Raw genomic sequence first — 22031 nt, 5'->3', positions numbered from 1 at the left:
GGGGAAATTTTATTCTGGATCTGCTTCCTATCAACAGCGAGGAAGTGGTTTCTGGGGTGAAAATGATAGACCTTGGAAGGAAATGAGCACTCCAGCCTACAGATTCTCTGATCAAGAAAAGAAAGCTATCAATAGTCTGACATGCACTCATGGACAAAAATTCTACTGGGGAAGTCTTGCCTGGGGGGATGAGAAGCTCTTAGGGATACGGTTCTGAAGACAGAGAAACAAGGGGGCAGGTAGGCAGAGACATCATGGGGAGGGAAGGGAAAGCCTGGCACTATGGGATAAGTGGTCAACAAATCATACCAAATCTCCTTCCTCCTTTCTGGGATACTCAATCCTGGGGCATTCCTCCAACATCCACACCTCTAATCAGTTGTCTCTTGTCTGTGTCTTTCCACCTCTCATATCTATTTTCCTTTTCTCTCTATTCACACAGCTACCACCTACAAAAATCCTGCAATTATTTTTTATTTGTTTTTTTCTGACTTGTGGGCTTGGAGCACAGATTTTGACTATCAATACAGGAAAAAAACAAGCAAAAATGTATTTATGAAGGCAAGTAGACAATTTACAATGGTAGCCAGACTAAAGCAAGTGCAGTAGGACATTCCAACAAACCAACTTCTACCAAACAGTAAGTCAAAAATGCTAGGAAAGGACAACATTTAGCAGAAATTAATATGAAAGAGAAGGGAGAGGAGAGGAGAGAAAATGAGCTCTCAGGGGATCCAATCCGTCCTCTTCACAGCTGCCAAAGTGATTTTCCTAAAGGGTCGGTCGGTCTGACCATATCCTCCCTCCCTCAACAAACTGGAATGGCCAGAACTTAGAAATAATGGGCCCCATACCAAATGATACATGAACTACAGTGATATCTTTCTATATATTCCCTTCCTTCCCCCATCCCGCCCTGTGTGTGTGTGTGTCTCTCTCTCTCTTTCTATTAATTTATTTATCCATTCATTCATTTATTTGCCATTTAGGCTACTGGAGTTGCTTCTCAATAGATTGAATAGTCAAGGAAGTATATACACGGCAATGCCCATCTTTCCCATTATTTCCAGACCCACCTTCTCCAGTCCTATAATTAAACAGACATCATTCCTTTGCTCTAAAACCTTTAGTGGCTTTCTACTCTCTATAAAGTTAATGAACTAGTAAGGAGGTTCTTACCTTGGTGTCTGGTATCTTTGAAAAAAAATACATACATTTTGATTACTATATTTCAATATAATTGGTTTCCTTTGCAAATCTATGGATTTCTAACATTTAACATATCCCACAGTCTAGTGCCATGCCACCATTATCTGGATAAGCATCCTCCCCAAAGATGTGCACAGAATGAGGCTCTTAGCCCATGCTCTATGTATACCCATGATCTTCTCTACTTTTCTAAGATCTGACCAGGGACAGCTAGTAGCCTAAAGGGCTCCTGCCCCTGTACCTTTGTTTACAGTGTGGCCTGTGTCTGGGTTGCCCTCTCCCTCTCTTCCTGATGAATTTCTGTTTTAAAACCCAGCTCAAATGTTATCTCATTCAAGAATCTTTCCTTGATACCATCTGTTGTGACCTTTCCCTGTCTTACATTTCAGAGAACTTTACTTATTTCTCTCAAGTATTTTTTTTTTCATATCAGACTCTTCCCCGTAATAGACTGAATAGGAACTATGTTAATCTAAACATTTTATCTCCCACAGTGCCTTGCACAGTGCTATGCAGAGCAGGTACTTAAGCAACACATGTTTATTGAATTAAATGGTCCAATTTTGGTATTTGATTAAAATTCTAACCCCCTACTTTGACAATGTTCTTTTACTTCTATCCATTTGTCTTCCCCATCCTGTGTTCTTTTCATCTCAGTGCTTACTATCCCCCAACAAAGGGAATATCAGATAGTCTTTCATTCTTATTCAAAGGTACCCTGCAGTAATTCCTCTTGCCTATACCCCCAATTCTCCACTTCTCTTACTTCCTAAAAGGAGAGCAACATGAGAGCTAGAAGATATTGCTTCCTGAAAAGGGAGTGACTGAACCATTAGATATTCACTACTTTATTTTGTGAACCTTACACTAATTGGATAGTAAATTCTTGTTGATTAAGAGAGTTCAATAGACAACAGTTGGTGATTTAGACATTAATGTATAATGAATCTTCTTTTGCTATCCTGCTAAACCAATTAATTTTATTATTTCTTGTTCCTACCAAAATAAATGTCCTAAGGATTTATCATATTAAAAATCTGTCTATTCAGTGCTTAAAGGTAGACATGAAGTTATTCTGAGTGAAATGCTCAAGTAAAGGCAAAACCTATATGTTTTTTTTCACTGAACATTGTCCCTCACTTGAAGCTTCAAAGCACCTGGAGAGGAATGGAGTTGGAGGGAATTAAGTCTCTTAAATAGCCTGGTTAAACCATATTACTTTCATGCAGTGGTTAACATTCCTCATGGATAGAGATGAAGTAACTTCTAACAGATTAGTGGAAAAAAATATGGAACCAACTCAGAATTCTTGGTAGACCAGTTTTCAGGATTTTTGACTACCTCATGCCAACTTCCTTTTTCAAAACACTTTCTCTGTCTCTCAACCTTCCTCCTTCAAGCCTTGGAATCCACACACTGAAAATAAACTCCAGACTCTGTAGACCTCTGATTGGTTTGCTCCTATCAGAACCTCTCTTTAAGGAATATGTCCAGCTTAGTCATGTCTTATTCCTCTCCAGTCTTCACTCTGGTCTTCCTCTAATTATGTATCTTTCATGCTTCTCCTTTTTAGCTTCTTTTTATGTATTGTCTTCCTCTATTAAAATGTAAGATCCTTGAGGACAGGGGGTTGCTCTTTCTACGTGGATGTGTATACCCAGTGCTGAGAACAGTGTCTGGTGGGTAGTAAGTACTTAAATGCTTGTTAACCATCTTACCCACAGAACTATGAATTTGTAAGGAAAAAGTTCACAAAATAAATGACCAATATGATTATGCCTAGTTTGGTTAGTTGTATTCTCTGAACTCTATTAGTTCTAGGTAAGTTTAAAATTTATAGGAAATTCCCACTGCAACTAGGTCTTCTGGGATATTTGGATTTAATAAAATGCTACGGATTATTTTTGGTTGTGATTTTTTTCCCTACTTTTTTTTGTGAATTTGGAGTACAGATTTTGATTATCAATACAAGACAACCCAACTTAGGGAAACAAAAGGACTATTTGCAGCAGTAGCCAGACTAACATAAGTGCGACATGAAATGCCAAGAAACTGAATTCCACCAGTGAGTTGGAAATGCCAATAACAGGGAACATTTAGTGGAAATTAATTTTAAAGAGGAATGATAAGAGAGAAGAGGAGTTGAAACACAGCTGCAGAAACTGTGGATAAATGTCGCCAAAAGATCCAAATGAGAGCAAAATGTACCCAGAGAGAGCATCATTACCCCCAGCCCTGTGATCTGACCAGATGGGAAGACTGTCCTTGATGGCAGGTTTGTCACTATTCTGTTGTTTGAATTGGAGTATGGAGCATTTCAGTTAAACACTAGGCCACTGAACCCCAGAAGAAATGAGTGTCAACTCAGGGCCTCAAAATGGTCATGGGTGTCCGTGACCAAGGAAGGTTTATAATGCCCTGAAGAGAGAAGACTTACTCTCAAAGAAGAAAAAGGAGGGTGAGTGTGCACATATTCACACAACCACACATATTCACACACACTCCTCAAACACTCTTCCACTCCTTTACCCCCCCCAACACCCTGAAGCAATATAGTTTTTTTTCTTTCTTCATCTCTGCTTCCTGCAATTTTTTTTAAAACACCATTACTTGTGAAGCAAACTACAGGGTAGGAGAAATGGGGAAGCAAGAGATAGGAGGTAGGGGAAAGACAAAAAAAAGGGACACAGATGCCAAAAGAATTTTCATTTTTATAATCAAAATGATTTTTTTACATAGACAACAGAAACACACCAATATTTTGTGCGAAAAATATTTTTAAATAAATTTTTGTCTTTTTTTGTACATTCTGATATACATATGTAACAAGGTTTATGGCACTGTAACCAGAGTCAAATCAAAAGAACAAAGGAAGGGGGGGAATAAAAGGTCATTGCTTTTGTTTTACTCCTTCCTAAATCCACGCTGGCCAGAGTTTGTCCTACCTTTCTATTTTTAAAGAGCCAGCTCGAACTGGTTTGCACACTCAAAACATTTCATTATTGCACAAGAAGCCAGTGAAGGCATATGGCATGATGGTCAAGTTCCTTGTTGTTTAGAAACCTTTTAAACCCAAGAGAGGAAAAAAAACAAAAAACAAAAACAAAAACAAAAAAACAATCTCAGCATATGAAGCAAACATAATCAACAGTACCTTTTATTTCTTTAAAAGAGTGAGTGAAGGGTTCTTTAGGAGATTAAAGCTGTCTTGATACCTTCTTTTCACTGATGACCACAGCTGGGTTTGGTTTGTGTTTTCTGTATCAACAGCCTTGGCAGAATCAAGGCCTTTTTGTTTCAGTGTATTTAATGCTTAATTTTGGCTATTTAATTTTTTTTAACTTTTAAGTAATTTATTGGGTCTATGAACCTGCACAGACTACTTAGCCATAAAGTCTACAAGTAGCTGAAAAAGGGAGACAGAATGGGGGTCTGGAGTCAGATGGGACAACAATACCAAGTGCTGTTCTTTCTACCATTTTTTTATGTGACCTCTTTAGTTTCCCTGTTTTTTGATGTTTGTGGGACACGAATCTTAATGTCATCCGATGTGAAATTGTTCTCACACTTGATAAAAATAAAAAGGATTTAAATGTTTGTTTAACTAACAAACTTTACCCCAATCTCAAAAAAGAATATTAATAATAATAACAATTATAATAATAATAAACAACCTCAACCCTCCCTCCTCCAAATCAAATGAATAACATCACACGGTGGTCACACAACTGTCTCCACTCCAATGAGCTTTGGTGTAAGGATTCTTGGCGTCACTCCATTATTGAGGTCTTCCTCAAACTCCAACAACTGCCCCATAAAGTTAAGGTTGGGAGAAATAATTGGTCGTTTGCCTTTGACAAATTTATAAGCATCAGTCATGGTCATCCGGGTATGCTTCATCAAGTAGGCAATGACGATGGTGGCTGAGCGGGACACTCCTGCCTGACAATGGATGAGAAGTCCTTTCCCACACTGGTGAGCTTCCTCTGAAAAAAGAGAGTGGGAATAGAGGGGAAGGGAGAAAGGGAAAATGGAGAAGGGATAAAGGAAGAAGGGGATGGTGTTTACTCTTATCTGAATGTGGGCTCCATTAAAAAAATAGCATAACTGGAACCGTTTTGAAAGCAAGTATAACTTAGTATCTATATCACAATGAGAAAGATGGCATGGAGGACAGAAGATTGGACATAGAGTCAGGAAAATCTGGGTTCAAGTTCTGTTTTTGACCCACATGAGCTGTATAATTCCCAGCAAGTCACAGACTCTCAGTGACCCTGACAACTCTGTTAAGATAACAAATTACAGGTGAGTTGCTGACCTGCAGTGGTAGAAGGAATTTCCATGCAAAGAGTTCCCCATATTGACGAAATCACAGTTTCCCACTCCCTCAGGCAGCCAGAAATCAGATGAAGTTGAAGTTAGCCACAGTAGTAGAATAAATTCTACATCTAAGAGAATTTATGAATAAAAATCAATTGAGCATAATAGCAGTATGGGAGGAGGAGGAGGAGGACAGTGAGAATTGAAATATGTTTTTTTTTTTAATCTTGTGGGGGAAAAATACAATTTGTTTTGTAAGCAGTAACAGCAGTAGGATAGGTCGTCCCCATCAGCTCTGCCCAAGAATACATACTTTCTCACATTACACTTGGAATACCCTAATGTTTCAGACAGTGATGAGTATAGAGACCTCAGGAGACTAGTTATTTTGATTTCATTGACTTTCAGTGTGCCCCTGAGTTAGAAATTGACATTGGGCTCACCAAATATCCTCATATTGTTTTTAGCTACCATAGGATGTTGTCCACTAGCCATGGCAGCATCTGTAGTTTTCCCATGGTTTATAATTTCCTTCACAAGAACATTGAGGAAGTTGGGCTATGTGACTTCTAAGGTCCCTTACTGCTCTAATTTTTTTCCCCAGAAAAAAAGGTATAGAGAGGTTAATTAACTTGCTGAAGGACAAACAGGTATTAGAAGAGCCAGGATATGAATCTAGGTCCTCTGATTCTGACGATAATATTCTATTTTGTCATGCTATCTCCTTAATAATTGTTGTTTCTTTTTTTTAATCTACTTACCCACTCAAGGGCAGTCAAAATTATCCTTTGGCCTATATATGTACCAAGAACAATACTTACAATCTTTGTATCTCTAGCAACAAAGACAGTGTCTGGCATACAGTATGAAATCAATAAATACTAATTGATTAAAAAAATATTTTTCCCCATTACTTGTTAAGGTAGACCATAAAAATATCTTCTTTAAAAAAATGTGACTTTTTTTTAGAATTTTTCAGAACATTAAACTGGTTTTTAAATGGAGGATTAAAAAAACTACTCTGTCACTTTTAGTGTATACATAGTGACTTGCATATCGTAGGCACTCAAATATTTCCTTAAAGGGCTCAGTGGATAAAATACTAGGCCTGGAGTCAGAAAGACTTATCTTTTCTTCCTGAGTTCAAAACCAACCTGAGACTTCCTATCTGTGTGAGCCTAAGTCACTTAACCCTAGTGACCTCAGTTTCCTCATTTGTAAATCAAGCTGGAGAAGGCAATGACAAATCACTCCAGTATCTTTGCCAAGAAAACCCCAAAAGGAGTCACAAAGAGTCAGACATGACTTAACCAACTAAACAATAAGAACAAAATGCTTGCCTACACATGTGCTTGTATTTGTACCATGACAACAGGGTAAATTCTAGACTCTAAGCTATATGAGGTCAAGAGACTTTGTCTTCTCTAAACTTTATTATCACGCCAGACCACAGTGTAGTACCTCTGTATAGTCAGTGCTTAGTTCCCATTTTATGAATGAATGAACAAAGAAACTAAGCCATAGTACAAATGCCACAGCAACAGAAAGAAGCACCATTGGGTATATTTTCAGAAAAAATGAAGACTCAGAAGAAGTAAGAATTTAAATTAAAATAAAATTTAAATTAATATTTCAAAATTTTTGTTAAAAAGAGTAGCTGCCTAGGAAGAAGAGGGTGGAAGAGAGATATTAAAAGATAAAACATGATACAAAAATGTATTTCAATAAAAATAAAATATAAAACAACAACAAAGAAGTTAGACAGTCTGGTTATGTCTTTACTTAAGACTGAAAACCAAGTATCAATGGAAACTTCCTTGAGCATCACTTTGAGAAGCAGCATGACAAGAGATGGGGTATCAGGATGTAATTTCCCTAAGCTAATTATATCGGCTTTCAAAAATCTAATCAGATCTTCTAAAGCTAATTTTTATTATTTTTTTATTTGCATTTTAGAGGGCAATTGGGGTTAAGTGACTTGCCCCAGGTCACATGGTTAGTTTTTGTGTTAAGTGTCTGAGGCCTGATTTGAACTTAGGTACTCCTGAATCCAGGGCTGGTGCTCTATTCACTGAGCCACCTAGCCACCCCTAAACCTAATTTTTATTTTAAATACCATAGATGAAACTTTGAGAACCATATATTTTGAAATATACCCTTCTGTATGCTCTCTTGTACTGCTACACTTCCAAATCATTTAACAAATAAAACTGGTTTTGACTGCCTCAAATCAAAAGAACAAAATTTGGGGTGAGGGCACAGGATTGTGGTCAGAGTTACTTATCTCAAGATTTATTTATGGGTCAAACAAATAATAGCCCCCTGCATCCATGGAAACTATGGTTCAGGTCATTCTTTAATTTATTTCCCCCACCGTTGACTTTCTATTTCCCAGCTCCATTGCAGGTGGTCCTTTTGACTGCTTTCTAATGTTAATTTATTAGTTGATTTATTAACTAGCATGAGGTATATATGCTCTAGGATGATTCTCTCCTCCTCTCCCTCTCCCCCTCAAAGCTTTCCCAAGTTCTATAAATTATCCAGGTTTGACTGGATAACCCAATGCAAGGAAAACAATTTCCTCATGCTTCTCGTCTGCACTAATTAAGCCAGACTATATCATCAGCCACACACCAGTCTATTTTTCACCTACATGATGATGATGAAACCCTTCTTACTCAAAGCCAGAAAGTAGGATGTCCTCAGAGCTCAAAACTTGGCTCCCATATGGTCAAGGAAGGAACTGAAAGTTTCTGTGTAGCCATAATTAATTACAGGTTAGTAAAACTAAAAGGAGAAGACTATAAATTACCAATTACTAACCACTGCTGGAGTGAGTATAATGCTTAACATGAACACTGTGGACAGGCTTCAAGCATCACTGCATGGTTCTGTGAGGAATCCCAGCTCTGCCACAATATTCTTCTGTGCTTACTTTGACCTGCCAAAAATTCTCTGGTCCTCAGTATCTTTAATTTGGAATTGAGGGGAGGGGGTTGTCGATAAGCTCATCTCCCAGTTCTAACACTCTAAGATTTTAAATATAAGAAAACAAAAGCAAGAGAGGAGAAAGATCAGCTCTGATGCCCCAAAATGGCTCTGATTTTCATAATAAAGGAACACCATGCATATATTTTTTTCTTAATATGATAAAGACTTGCTACTGACTGCAGCATTTTGGATAGCAGTGTGTGTGCCACCCCCCCCCCCATCATCTAATGACCTTGATCTATTTTCTATAATCATTTCTCCACATCTAGAAACTATGGTTGCTAATAGTTCTTTTCTCCCTTTTAGGCAAAATAAGCACTTCATTTTTTTATTCATTTATTCATTCTGTCTTTTTTTTTTCATTGATTTGTTCATTCTCTGTCTTTGAATACCGATATAGTATTTATGCCCTTTTCTATGTGTTGTGTGTTCTTAGTTAAGCAAGCAAAAGGACTATGGAAGCTTCTCACCAGGACTAAGATTCATCCCTCTTCTGTGCCAGGCCACCACCTTTTAAGAGATGAAAACCAAAACCTTGGCAACCAAAAGAGGAAACCCATACAAACATCACAGCCCCATTAACATTCCTGCAAGATTTCCTAGAACTGAGCTTGAACAAATGGGACCCTGCCCTGGCTTCTCTTTCCTATCAAGCAGCCCTCTAGGAGCCCATGCTAGGGAAATAAAAACCAGTGGGCAAATAAAAGTTAAGCCTAAGGGAAGTTAAGACTGGAAAAAGATAGTCACAGGAGTCCTTCCTCCCCTGCCTTCCCTCATGGTATAGAGGAGGAACAGCATCAGTTATGTTACCCTTAACAAGAACATGCTACAGAAAAGGGAGACACGAATCCCTGAATTTTGTAGCCCACTGGGAGTCCAGATCAGCAGCAGTCTATGAAAGACTTTGCTAGCAGAAATTATCTCATTCTATACGTTTGTATTCCCAGCACCTAGCCCCATAGGTGGCTGGCATAGAGTGGACACTTAAAATCAAGTCATGGATTTGGACTCAGAAGACTTAGAATCCTAGTCCTGATATTTAACTGGTCAAACCAACTAGCATTGATTAAGCAACCTTCTAGATGCCAGGCACTGCCAAGCACCAGACATAGAAAGATGGGCAATAATCAATCCCTTGAGGGACAACATGCAAACAACTAAGATATACAGGGTAAACTGGGGTTAGTGTCTGGTGAAAGGCATTAAAATTAAGGAGAACTGAGCATGGCTTCTTGCAGAAGGTCAGACTTAGCTGAGAATTCAAGCTAAAGAGGAAGTAAGAGGAGGAGATGAGAAGAGGAGAAAATATCAGGCATGGGGAACAGCTAGTGAAAATGCTAGGAGACAGAGCATTTTGTGTCCCGTGACTTTTGGCAAGTCATAATGATACCTCTTCGAGACCTTTTTTCTTAATTTGTAAAACAGGAATACTACATAGTCTACCTACTTCACAAGGCTATCTTATAAGCCCTCTGATTTGTTGTTGTTATTATCCCCTTATATGTACTTCTTATCTCCACTGTAGATCACTCAGTCACCTCTTATTGTCGATGAAGTGGCCTTTTGTTATCTGAACAGGTCTGACTTTGATTTCTGAGGGTAATATTCAGGATAACTCCCTTTCAGAACCATAATTGGATATGTGAGTGACAGGAGAAAGCAGCAGAAATGTTAAAGCAACTTTTTAAGACAGTCAGATGAGGAGGAGGAAAGATTCTGTATCCCCCACCCCTAAGACATTAGCTCCCCTGGGCAGAGACTCAAGGATGGGAGCAAAGGAACTGAGATGGGGATAGCTAGGGGAGAGGAAAAGGGAGAAAGCATACTATCTGGTAGCTTTCCATTTTCTCTAATTATCCTTGATAATTAACTTAATTGTTGCTATGCTGGCGAGGAGGGAAGGAAGCATTTTTTTTTTACAGTATCCCCTAAATTCTGGTGCAGCCCTAATTGTCCTGGCCTAGTTCTGGTTCTTGCTCCTATTGATTGTATAGAGGCAGGAGATGGATGGATGGATGGAAAGAAGAAAGGAAGGAAGGAAGGAAGGAAGGAAGGAAGGAAGGAAGGAAGGAAGGAAGGAAGGAAGGAAGGAAGGAAGGAAGGAAGGAAGGAAGGAAGGGAGGGAGGGAGGGAGGGAGGGAGGGAGGGAGGGGAAGGAAAGGAAGGGAAAAAAGGAAGAAAAAAGAAAAGAGGAAGAGGGAATTCTTGGAATCCAGCCAATTGATGAACCTGCCCTCAAAGCAGAAATCTAAGAGAAATATGGTAAAGGAATGCCCAGAGGAAATAGTTACCAATGAACTCAAAAGCCTCTTCAAAGTATTGCCTCAGGTTCTGTTTGTTGCTGTCGGTGGCAGGCAGTCGTTTGTAGTTAAACAGGCCCTTCTCATAGTGGTAGAGGGGAAGGTGGGTGGTGACGTTGATGATGTAGCCAATGTTTAGTCGCTGCATGGTGTCCAGGTCCTGAGCGTCATGCTCATTGCCGAGGAACAAGCAGGGCAGGATGGGGGTCAGCTCCGCATTCTCAATGTCAGGGGTGGTAGGGGGGAGGGGCTGAGGTAGCACACTGGAGGCTGCAGATGCACCCCCAACACCCTCTGGGCACTCCTGCAGCTGGAGGGAGCTATCACAGAGGTTTTCATGGTTCTGCTTAAAACTACTGAGTCCACCTAGAAAGGGAGAGGAAAAAAGAGAAATTCAAATGGAAAATCATTAGATTGGTTATTTTTGGTCCCATGAAATGGATATGATTCTTTTTAATGACAACTGATATTTATATACATGTACAAAATAAAGTAAAAACAGTAAGAATGCACAAGAAAAGTATTTAGTCATGAGTTTTACTGGATGCTTTCATTGGGTCCATGTATACCCTCATCACATCCAATTTTAAGACATACTTGGGCTCATTGCAAGTTGTATCTCTCCACTGGATTTTAAGTCCATCAAAGACAGGAACTGTGTCATTTTGCATGTTCCAATTGCCTTACAAATTCATTTCAATAACCATTTGTTATTTGACAATAGCAACTACTCACATGTATCTACAGGCTTACAGTTTTGCCAAGGCCTTTCTTTATATGTACTTTTACATGCAACTATTGATAGATTTAAAAACACATTCAGATTGACTAAATAATTTGCATATATTCACATCTAGTTTATGCCACAACTAAAATTTGAACTTGGGACTCTTGAATCAAAGTTTTTCTAATGTACTATTCTACCTATAGACACACACACACACACACACACACACGGCATCCCTCCTACCAAAAATAATTCTTAGATGCCTAAGCTGTGTCCTCCAAACAATGATTTGTCTTTGTTTTATTTTGGCCATAGCTTAAAGGAAATGTATAATTTTAAGGGCAAGTCTACCTCCCTGTATATTACCTGCTAACATTGAAGTATCCACTCTGTTCCTTTCATGGATGTGGTCTCATTCTAAGAATTCTTTTTTTTTTCTATCCATGAATGGGGGAGAAAAATATGAAAAAAAGATACTCTCCAAGGTCCCTTCTTTACAGCATTTTCTACTTTTCTCATGTATTTTATCTACCTCAATTTCCAATGGAAGTAGAAAGTCATCTTGGAGGGAAAAAAATAGACATGCAGTGATTTTTGTGGACAGTCAGATGGAGGATACCTAATATAAGTAGTTCTGTGAATCAAAAGAAAATAGTAAATGTAGCCAACTCAGAACTATAGATAGAGAATACATCTGTGACACCTCCCTGAAATATTTAGCACACAGAGAGAACACAAAGGTTTACATTTCTCAGATACAATGATGCCCAGCTGCCTTGATAATGCCAGCATAATATAGAAGGTGATAGTGAAAGCACCAAGAGGGTATAGTTAGGTTAAAAATCAATATGGAAAGTCCACTGCCTCGTCAGTTTCTGAACCCAATGCAGTTTCTGTATAGTCTTTCAGGTTTCAACTACAGTAACCCATCCAGGAAGTACAAAATAGAACCCAGACAATATCTTAGAACACAAATATCAATAAAACTGGTAAGAGATAAGATGAAATAGAAAAGGAAATGGAAAAGACCCTTTATTCCTGGTGGTAGTTCTTCTGAAAAATGTAAAGGGGTCAATGTCATAATTACTGAATTCATTCAAAAAGAAAAAAAAATAAAACAGCTTTTACTTGGAAATTGAATAAAGGTAGATGTACTGAAAACACATTGGATCTGTAATTGACTCCCATATTTAGACTCCTCCAATCATGAATATCACTTTTCTACCTGCCAAGATAACATTGGCCATAAAGGCAGACCCAAATGGAATTTTTTTTAAAGCGAAAGAGGGTGGAGGAAATTCAGAAAGAAAAACAAAAACCCTTTATGTGAGAATCCTCTTTCTATGTCTCTCTCTCTCTGTCTCTCTGCTCTATCAATCTCAAAAAATCAATCACCTACCATAACCACCCGCTGAAGGACCTCTAAATAATCACAAAAACCTGCTTAGTCTGTCTCTCATGGAATTCAACTAAATACTTCCCACTAGGCATTCATAGTTTAGATCCTCATCCAACTTTCTCTGAAGAAGGAAGAAGGAAAGCAGCACACTTCTCTGGATCTGATGTGAATAAGGACTGATCGAAAACAAGCTACACAAAAACTCTAAAGGCCAAGGGGGAAAAAGTGTCTGGGCTGCTATTATTTAGTACACTGAAGCTGCATTTTTAAATCTTAAAGGGAATAATCTTTAAAAGGAAACAACATACCCACACACCAAAATACAACCCCCCACTCCAAACAACTCACACTCAAAAGCTGTGTACAGCTTTTTCAAATTCCCTTTCTATACCTCCTTTCCCGATGACATCAGCTCGAGGCTCCCCACCTGCCCAGTTGCCATAGCAGTTACACAAAGACACACAATGACATCAGTTGGCATGATATCAGCTCTTTGAGTGCAAACAATACAAGAAGAACTACTCTGTTTAAAGACTTTGGTACAACTGTGTTCTGGGGAGCCAATGATGTAATGTGAACAGGTGGCTTGGGCTCCATTTGCCTACAGGGCGGGAGGGGGGCTGGGAGATCCGGTAGGGGAGGAGAAGACCGTGCATGTCAGATACAAACAGAATACTCCATATCGTTTGGAGTATGTGCATATACATTTTATGTTGAGGTCATATGGAGTCCTACACACACTCAATATACTTGGTGAGAAAATAAGGTGAAAGGCAAGGGTCACTGGAAAGTATGGACAAAACGTACTGGGCTAAATAGGGAGATACTCACTGAGGAGTGCAGGGAAATATTCTAAAGTTTAGTCATCCCAACCTTCTCATTCATTTTCATTTAAGTAAATTGAAACATATGAATGTGGACACACACACTTGCATATGAGAACAAGAAGAAAGAGGCAGGGAAGACAGACAGGTTAGAAGACAATTCTTGTTCTGAGTTGTTCTAGATGGTCTCTGGGGTTCCTCTTCGAACTATGAGAGTATGTGAGAAATGTACACACACATACATACACACACACACACACCACACCCACAAAATGTTTCTGCTTATGTGAGCACAGTAAGAGTGAATAGATAGAAGGGATGAAAGTGGGAATGAAAAAATTAGGTAAGATCTAAGAATTTCTATGATTTTTGAAAATGTCTATGGGGAAAAATTTCTATGGAAGAGAATCTATTCTCTCTCTCTTAATAATTTCTATTAGAAATATATATTTTAAAAACAGCCAAATATTTGTGACTGTAAACCTTAAAGGGCTATGTAAATGTTAGCTATTCTTATTATTAATTATTATTATCACAGTATTGACAAGCCAGTGTATCACAAATGATTTCAGGAACACCTCCATGGAGTTATGTGAATATTTTAAAAGTCTTGTGGACTTTTTAAAGTTTATGACAAAGGTCCTAAAAGTAAAGACCAAACTTTTCCTTTTGAAACAGGGTGGCCATCAAGAAATCTGACTAGTTCTATTTAGCATTAGAAAAATTAGAAAATATTTAAAAAAAAAAACCTAAGAAAACAAATACTCTCTTTCTGAAAGGCTAAAATCCAATTTTACTTAGTTTGTGGGGAAAGGGTAGTCAGGCTTTTTTTGGATGGATTACTTTTAACAAGATTTTGTTGTAAAAATGAAAGTCTATAGTTCTGGCCACAGGGGCTCTCCTTTCCTCCCACTTGACAGTTATCAGCACAAATATTTTCTAAGCGTGAACAGCTCAGTTAGAGCTAGAGAATGAATGCTTGACACTGCCTCCAAGGACCAATAACAAAGTTCTTTGGAGCACTCCTGATGAGCCTCTCCCCACTTGGGGTAATGAGAGGTATTGTTCCACTCTTTGACAAAGGAAATGTGTGGCAATGGAACTGATGCTTCCCATGGACCTAAAGAATATTTAGTGGTGTATTGAAAGCCAGTCTTCTCTATATAGTGAGTTTAAGAAACCTCTGTGAATATATGGGCCAGAAATCTCTTCCACATGTTAAATACAGATAGAGCTTTTATACACAAACTCATGAATTTAATGCTAAGCTAGAAAGTAAGCAATTTCCAAAGACTTCTCCATCCCAACAGAAGCAAAGGAATATAGGAATGCTAAGTGTAGGTAGCATGGAAAGTGAAGTTCTCCTAGGTGTTAGTTGCCAAAGATCCTATAGCAAAATAATGGATTGAGTACTGGGCTTGGAGTAAAAAAAAAAAAAAACTTGATTCAAATTCCATCTCTGATTGTTATTAGCTGCGTGACCCTGGACAAATTACTATCTGTGCTTCAAGTAATTTCCTAGTCTTGGTTTTACTAGAGAGATTGTTAGATTTGGAGAAGGAAGACCTGAATTCAAATCCTGCCCCTATTGATTACTGTGTGGATCATGGGCAAATCACTTAACTTCTCTGGGCCTCAGTTCCCATGTCTGTAAAATGAGGAAGTGAGACCAGTAGACCTTTGAGGTCCTTTTTGGATCTGAATATACAAACTGGGTCATTTATAAATTACCTGCATGATAGGTAATCCTATAGGAAATCCCATAATATGGGTTCCTCAGAAGTAATAAATCCTTTCTGTAGTCTTCTCTTACAAGTACCAATTCAGTGCCAAAGTATTATAGCAGTTCAGAAAAGAGAGGACGAAAAGACGAAAGGGAGGAAGGGAGAAAGGAAACCTATTAAGTATCTATTAAATGCTAGGCACTGTGCTAAATATATTATCTTATAATTATTATAAATATCTCACTTGATCATCACTACAACTCTGGGAAGTAATTGATATTATTATCCCTCTTTTACAATTAAGGAAACTGTAAATAGTTTCTGTATAGTAAGTTTACAACTGTAAATAGAAAAAGTAAATAGAGATCAAGTGACTTGCCTAGAGTCACACAGATGTTAAGTGACGGAGGCTAGATTTGAACTCATATCTTCCTGATTCCATTCCCTGAGCTCTATCCACTGCACCACCTACATGTCTTCCAGGGGAGAGCCACAGATTATTATGAACTGGTATACTCAGGGCAAACTTTACAGAAGAGCTAGGGTTTCAGATGGGTAGGGAGGATAGGGAGACATCAGATAAATGGAGAAAAAGGAAAAAAGGTCACCAACTCACAGATCAACAAGCAGGGATGGAGATGAAGTATGGGATGGTTATTATGAAGTCTAGAAGAACTGTTTGGAATTTAAGTCAGATATTCGTCCACTCTATGACACTGACCATTTTAACCTCCCTCTGTCTCAGTTTCCTCTTCTATAAAATGGGAACAATAACTGCACATACACTATAAAATTGCTGTATCAAATGAGATAACGCACATATAAAGTGCTCTGTAAAACTTAAAGCCTCTAAAGAATGCTAGTTAATATCATATAAACTCCTCCCACAAGGCATGGCAAAGCAACACAGAAAAAAATAATACCAACAATAATAATATTTATTATTATAGCTGCATTTATTTTAGAGCTTTCAGGTTTGTGAAACATTTTAAAATATATTATCTCTCGTAACTCTGTGAGGTAGATGATATTATTATCCCCATTTTCAAGATGAGGAAACTGAGACTGGACACAGTTATATAATTTGCTCAGGGTCATATGGTTAAGACAATGTCTGAGGTAGGATTTGAACTCATGTCTTCTTGATTCCACTTCCAGCACTCTATCTGCTATACCGTTTGGTTGCCTTTGTAAGGGGATCACTCTAGAGAATCTGCTTTTATGAGGTTTATATCCTTTACCATTCAGTTGCCTTTTTACTTCAAGCTCTGTGAGATTAAGGGTGGGGTACAGGTTGTGTGACTGGGAGTACACGGAAATTGAACTTGGAATCATTGGTTCCTATGAATACTTTTATCCACAGAGTCGCCTTTGGAAGTCAAACTCTTGAGTTACCAATTAGAAATTTTACAGAATCCGAGGCAACTTCATGGAACAGTAGATAGAGCACTGAGTCCAGAAAACCTGAACTCAAATCCAACCTCAGATACTTAATAACTTGTGACCTTGGGCAAGTCATTTAACTTGTTTGCCTCAGTTTCCTCAATGGTAAAATGGGGACCAATAACATCTTCTCCCTCTCATACTTGTTGTGAGGATAAGATGAGATAATACTTGGAACGTGCTTCACACAAGTGCCTAGCCCATAGTAGGTGCTATAGAAATGGTTTTTATCCCTTTCCTTAGTGTATAACTTTTAAATTCCTCCTTTTTTCCTATCTATAAAAAACTGAATGAATTTCCCTGTACCCCACTTTGACTGAAAGCTCGTAGGACTTCCTTTCTTTTCTCTTCCTGGGCCCTTTATTCTAAGGCTTATGCAAAATGTACTATTTATGTGTTTACCCAATGCTCATTCATTTCTCTCTCTCCTGGCCACAGGCCCATCTGGATGTGGTCTGCATTGGACTGTAAGCACCCAGGCTCTAATGGAGGAATGGAATTTACATAAAATCATTAAAGGACCTTGCACTGCAGCTACAGAAAGAATTATGTTTTACCAATATTTCTAATAGTATAAAAGATACCAGGTTGAGAATCCAAGGAAGGCTTTGCTATAAATGATGCCTATAAAACAGACACATGCCTGCGCGCGCGCATGCGCATACACACACACACACACACACACACACACACACACACACAGTTATCTCTCCTTCATGCTTATTTTGTGCTATAACCAAGACAGGCTGATAGCTCTTACAGCAGTGGTCTTCAGGAAATAAGGAAATTCCTCAAATAAGGCCATTTAGCTATTATTCCCAATGGCTTATCCCCACCATAAGCTTTCATGTACTTGATTTACATTGCTTTAGACAAGCATATTTTGACAATTTCTCCAAAATGCTTACATAGCTGCCCTCTGTTTGCTCGAACATTTATAAAGATTCTCAAAATTGCTGACTCTCACCAGTTCTGGGTGGGATACTTGATAATAGTCTTTTTCTGCTCCCTCAGGTGTTGCAGAAAGAGGCACAGGAGCTGGAACTTTAGGGGTTAAGTTTTGATGTGGAAGAACAGCCTCCCCCAACACCATCCCCATCAAAAGACAGCTACCTAGCCCAGTCCCCACCAGGTCTTTCAATATTAATTCCCCATCTGTCATTTCCAAATTAAGATTTAATGACCGATATGTCTGGGGGACAACAAGTATATTATGATAATATTTGAACAACATGGGCAGACTGTTTGAGAGGATAGTTGAGATGTGTGTAAATATAGCCTGTTCCTTTAAATCTGTTACCTCATTTATTTACATTAGAACAGAAAGCAAGGCCAGAAGCAACAGCTGATGACAATCCTGTGTAATTTTCCACAAGGACAACAATTAACCAGGTTTGGGATGATTTAACAAGTAGAAGACTTTTTTATAGGAGGCAGATTCTAACTGCAAGGGCGCTGAGGTACCCCTGGACTCTGAAAGACTTTTCCATAGAGATCAGAGCACCTAAAGAAAAGCCCTCATTCTTTCTGCAAAACCTTAGGGACCGAAAGGGGACTGGACTGGAAGGGTGTGGGAAAGGGAGGAAATAAAAGGCCAAAGCATCCTCAAAAGAGGGCTACTGGGAGGCAGGCAGCAAGGTTTATTCCACAGCTGAAGTCAGACCTGGGCTCAAATCCTATTTCCGACACTTGGATGTGTGACTGTGGGCAAAGTCATTTAGGATTAATAGGTTTAGAGTTGGAAGGGACTTTAGTTTAAAGACTAGTCCAACCCCTCACTGCACAGATAAGGAAACTGAGAGCCAGTGAGGACAAGTGATTTGCCCAAGGTCACAGAGGTACTTAAAATTCTCTACCTTATTTTCCCCAGGTGTAAAATGATGGGACTGGCTGGACAAAGTACTTCTGAAATCTCCTCCAGCTCTAAACCTAGGATACTAATATATTTTTATGGTTGGCATTCAGAGTCAGAAATGCTCATCCACCAGTAAGGAAAAATTCCTGCTTTTTAAAGCTAAAAATGTGAGTAGTGAATCTTTAAAACATGGTGGATCAGAATTCTGCCCAGACACATTGGTTTAAGAGAGGCACTGACTAGCTATCAGTGAGAGCTGAAGACAAGACTGGTCATCTCCTAAAGGTCTAGATCAAACAGCAAGCAAGCATAGCACCTCCCTCTAAGGTCTCATCCTTCACTATCCATGCCAACTTTCTTAAATGTTGTCTTACCCAAAGAAAAGTGAATAAGTGAATAACTTATTTGTAGTCCTTTTCCTATGATCCAAGACTAGAAAGGATGTTTTATTTTTTTTTTTTGCTTTTGGAGGGCAGCTGGCGTTAAATGACTTGCCCAAAATCACACGGCTAGTTTTTGTGTTAAGTGTCTGAGTCCGAATCGAAACCCAGGTCCTCCTGACTCCAGGGCCGGTGCTCTATTCACTGCACCACCTAGCCACCCCTAAAAAGGAAATTTTGAGGCAAGATTTCATCCTTTGTTTTAGAAAATGCCCTAATCAGAAAGTTGTCTGGGGTTCAGATTTCATATATTCTTCAATGGAGAGTTCTTCTCCTTTCAAAATAATTTTATTCTCATCATAAAATCCTCAAATAGACCACAAAAATAAAAATTTTTCCCCTTCAATAAAATTCATTTACCTAAGGACTTGGCCAGTTACTGGCTTTCTTCTTCTCAACAGCAATATTATTAAAAGTAGATAGTTTAGTTATTTTGCTTTATTTCACCTCACTCTACAATGTATCTGTGCAGGTATGTGTGTGTGTGTGTGTGTGTGTGTGTGTGTGTGTACACACACATATGTATATGTGGGATGTATTGTGTGTATAATATATATGTGTGTGATATATGTATATATATACACACACATACATACACATATTATGCTAAATCACACCCATTCAGAAAGAAAAGACAGAGGGAAAAAGGTGTCTTCTTTCTATTAATTTTCTTACTCAGTTATGTTCTTTAAAATATACCCACACCTTTCATAATATCTTTAATTTAAGAGCAAATATTCCCCCATTTTAGAGACTGTGAATTGAGTGGATAAGTGATGACTTCCTGACAACAAATGATGAGACAAGGAGAAAAGTCTGTCCTTTTTCATTATACCAGACAGTCCATCTTTTCCCCAGAAACACAATCTGGCCTCTAGCAGTTCCTACAGACCTTCCTTTTAATTTTTATAAATGGAATTTCCTCTCTCTTTGGCTTCATGCTGAAGGGTCTCTTTATCTTCAAAATATCTTAGGCCCCTGCTTATTAGCATACCCTCAACACCATGAAATGCCAAACACAGCCTGGCAATTTTTGTTTCAACAAACATAAGAAAATATGGAAAAAGGGTCTAGTTCATAGGAAGAGTTCATAACCTAGATACAGGACAAAAAGGAATCAAATGCCTTCTTTCACGCTAGGAAGGTATAGGCTTCTAAGCTTTTGTCTCCTACTAGGTTTTAATCATTGGAATAAGTTAGTCTTCCTCTCTGGGCTGAAACCCTTGCTCAAGAATCTTGTTAGATTTGCCATACCCAAAACATCCTCCATACCCAAACAATGGATGAATGGGATAGCTTCCAATCTGGGCCTAAGGGAACTACTACCCTTGTCTGGACTTAATCTAAGGGGCTGACCTAACCTGACCTGATTAAGATCCAGAGCAAGCCAGAAGGGCTGCCCAAAGACACAAGCTGCATCTGAGAGGAACACACTGGGGCCCCTCAGGGCCAAAGTACTCTAGAACCCAACTGCCTGAGCTCCAGGCCACACACAAAAGTCAACTCTGAGTCCTGGCTTTCTCCCATTTACTCTTGTGACAATTATGCAGGGCAATTCTATTACTCAGGTGCAATCACTATCCTGGGTCACTGGATCTTCTGGGATGGACATACCACAGTGGTGCTTTGAATTCTACACCAGGAACCCTCTCTACATCTTATCTATGTCCACCAGTCATAGGGTCATTAGATTAGAACTGGAAGTAACCTTAAAGCCATCAAGGCCAACTCTATCATTTTACAGATGGAGAAACTGAGGCAGGCAACCAAGGGGACTTGCTGAGAGGTTCCATGTCTAGTCAGTGTTTGAAGCAAGATTTGAACTCAAGTATTTCTGACTCCAAGCTCAGTTCTGTCACGTAGGGCTATATACCATAACCTTTGAAAAATTCACTGGTTAAATCGGTAAAAATGAATATATATGTATATATACACATGTGTATATATCTTAAACGTGAGGTTTTATTGGAAAGTAGGGGGAGTGGAATTAATAGAAAGCATCATCTTCTACTTTTCCTTCAAGAGACTCAACAAGCTGTTCTTCATCTTATTGTCTAATTCTCTGTGAAGAAGGAAAGCGTTCTTTGCTTTTCAATGCAGATAAAGCGTCACTAAACAAACAAACACGCCAATCAAAAATCCTCGCAAAGCTTTTCATTAAACATGATCACTGTGAGGAAGGCAGAGAACAGAGAAACAAATAATTGCTTAGCAATCTCCAGGTCCTAGAGGGGCAGACATTCACCTTACCCCCCAAATTAAACAATCAGAACTTCACACTAAAAGTATGTTTTCTAGTAGGTTTTGATCTAACATTCTGCCCAATTAAATACATCTCTGGAAATGCCAAGAGCCAGATTCAAGGGAGAACATACTTCTACAATAAAACATCCAAGTTGGAAATTGCATTGAGAGGTCATCCAGAAACATTCACGGTACCATGATACATGAGACTTACTGTTTTTGTTAGATAAGGGCGCTAAGGAAGAGGACTTGTGAACTGAGAAGCAAGTAGTTATTATAACAACCTCTGGCAAAGTGATAGCTAGCCCCCCCAACCCGAGGATTTCTCATTCTTCCCAGTTTGGCAAGGGAGGACAATAACACTCAGCACTCAGCCTGGAGGACAGAGGTTTATCACATATGGGCTAAGGTTTGGTACTCTTTAGGAGAAAGAAGGGAGAAGTGGAAGCTATCCAGTGGAAGTAGCGGGACCATAGCAGCAGCCCATGTCTGTGACATCTGAAGTTTCCTTCTGTAAGACCGAGAGAGACATAAAGAGAGAGGGGGGGAGAGAGA

At 38.8% G+C, this 22031-nt stretch overlaps 1 protein-coding gene across 2 annotated transcripts in view; it reads right to left on the bottom strand.

Annotated features, from left to right (window-relative positions):
• Positions 1-3902: 3902 nt before the first annotated feature.
• DUSP10 (dual specificity phosphatase 10) overlaps positions 3903-22031 on the bottom strand; it is a 47824-nt gene continuing 29695 nt past the window's right edge. Inside the window, exons 3-5 of one of the 2 annotated variants that reach the window (XM_069065991.1) lie at positions 10812-11186; positions 5528-5657; positions 4935-5195 (exon numbers count right to left, since the gene is read on the bottom strand). In XM_069065991.1, the coding sequence (XP_068922092.1) occupies positions 5081-5195; positions 5528-5657; positions 10812-11186 (620 nt within the window). In that variant the 3' untranslated portion in view covers positions 4935-5080. Of the gene's footprint in view, positions 5196-5527; positions 5658-10811; positions 11187-22031 lie in introns of both variants that reach the window. The other variant, XM_069065990.1, reaches the window with a different exon arrangement.

The sequence above is a fragment of the Petaurus breviceps genome, unplaced genomic scaffold, assembly GCF_028583685.1.
Source record: "Petaurus breviceps papuanus isolate PSGF00001 unplaced genomic scaffold, PetGlider_PUasm1.0 90702, whole genome shotgun sequence".
NCBI lineage: Eukaryota > Metazoa > Chordata > Mammalia > Diprotodontia > Petauridae > Petaurus > Petaurus breviceps.
This window is presented reverse-complemented; position numbering and strand designations above follow the sequence as displayed.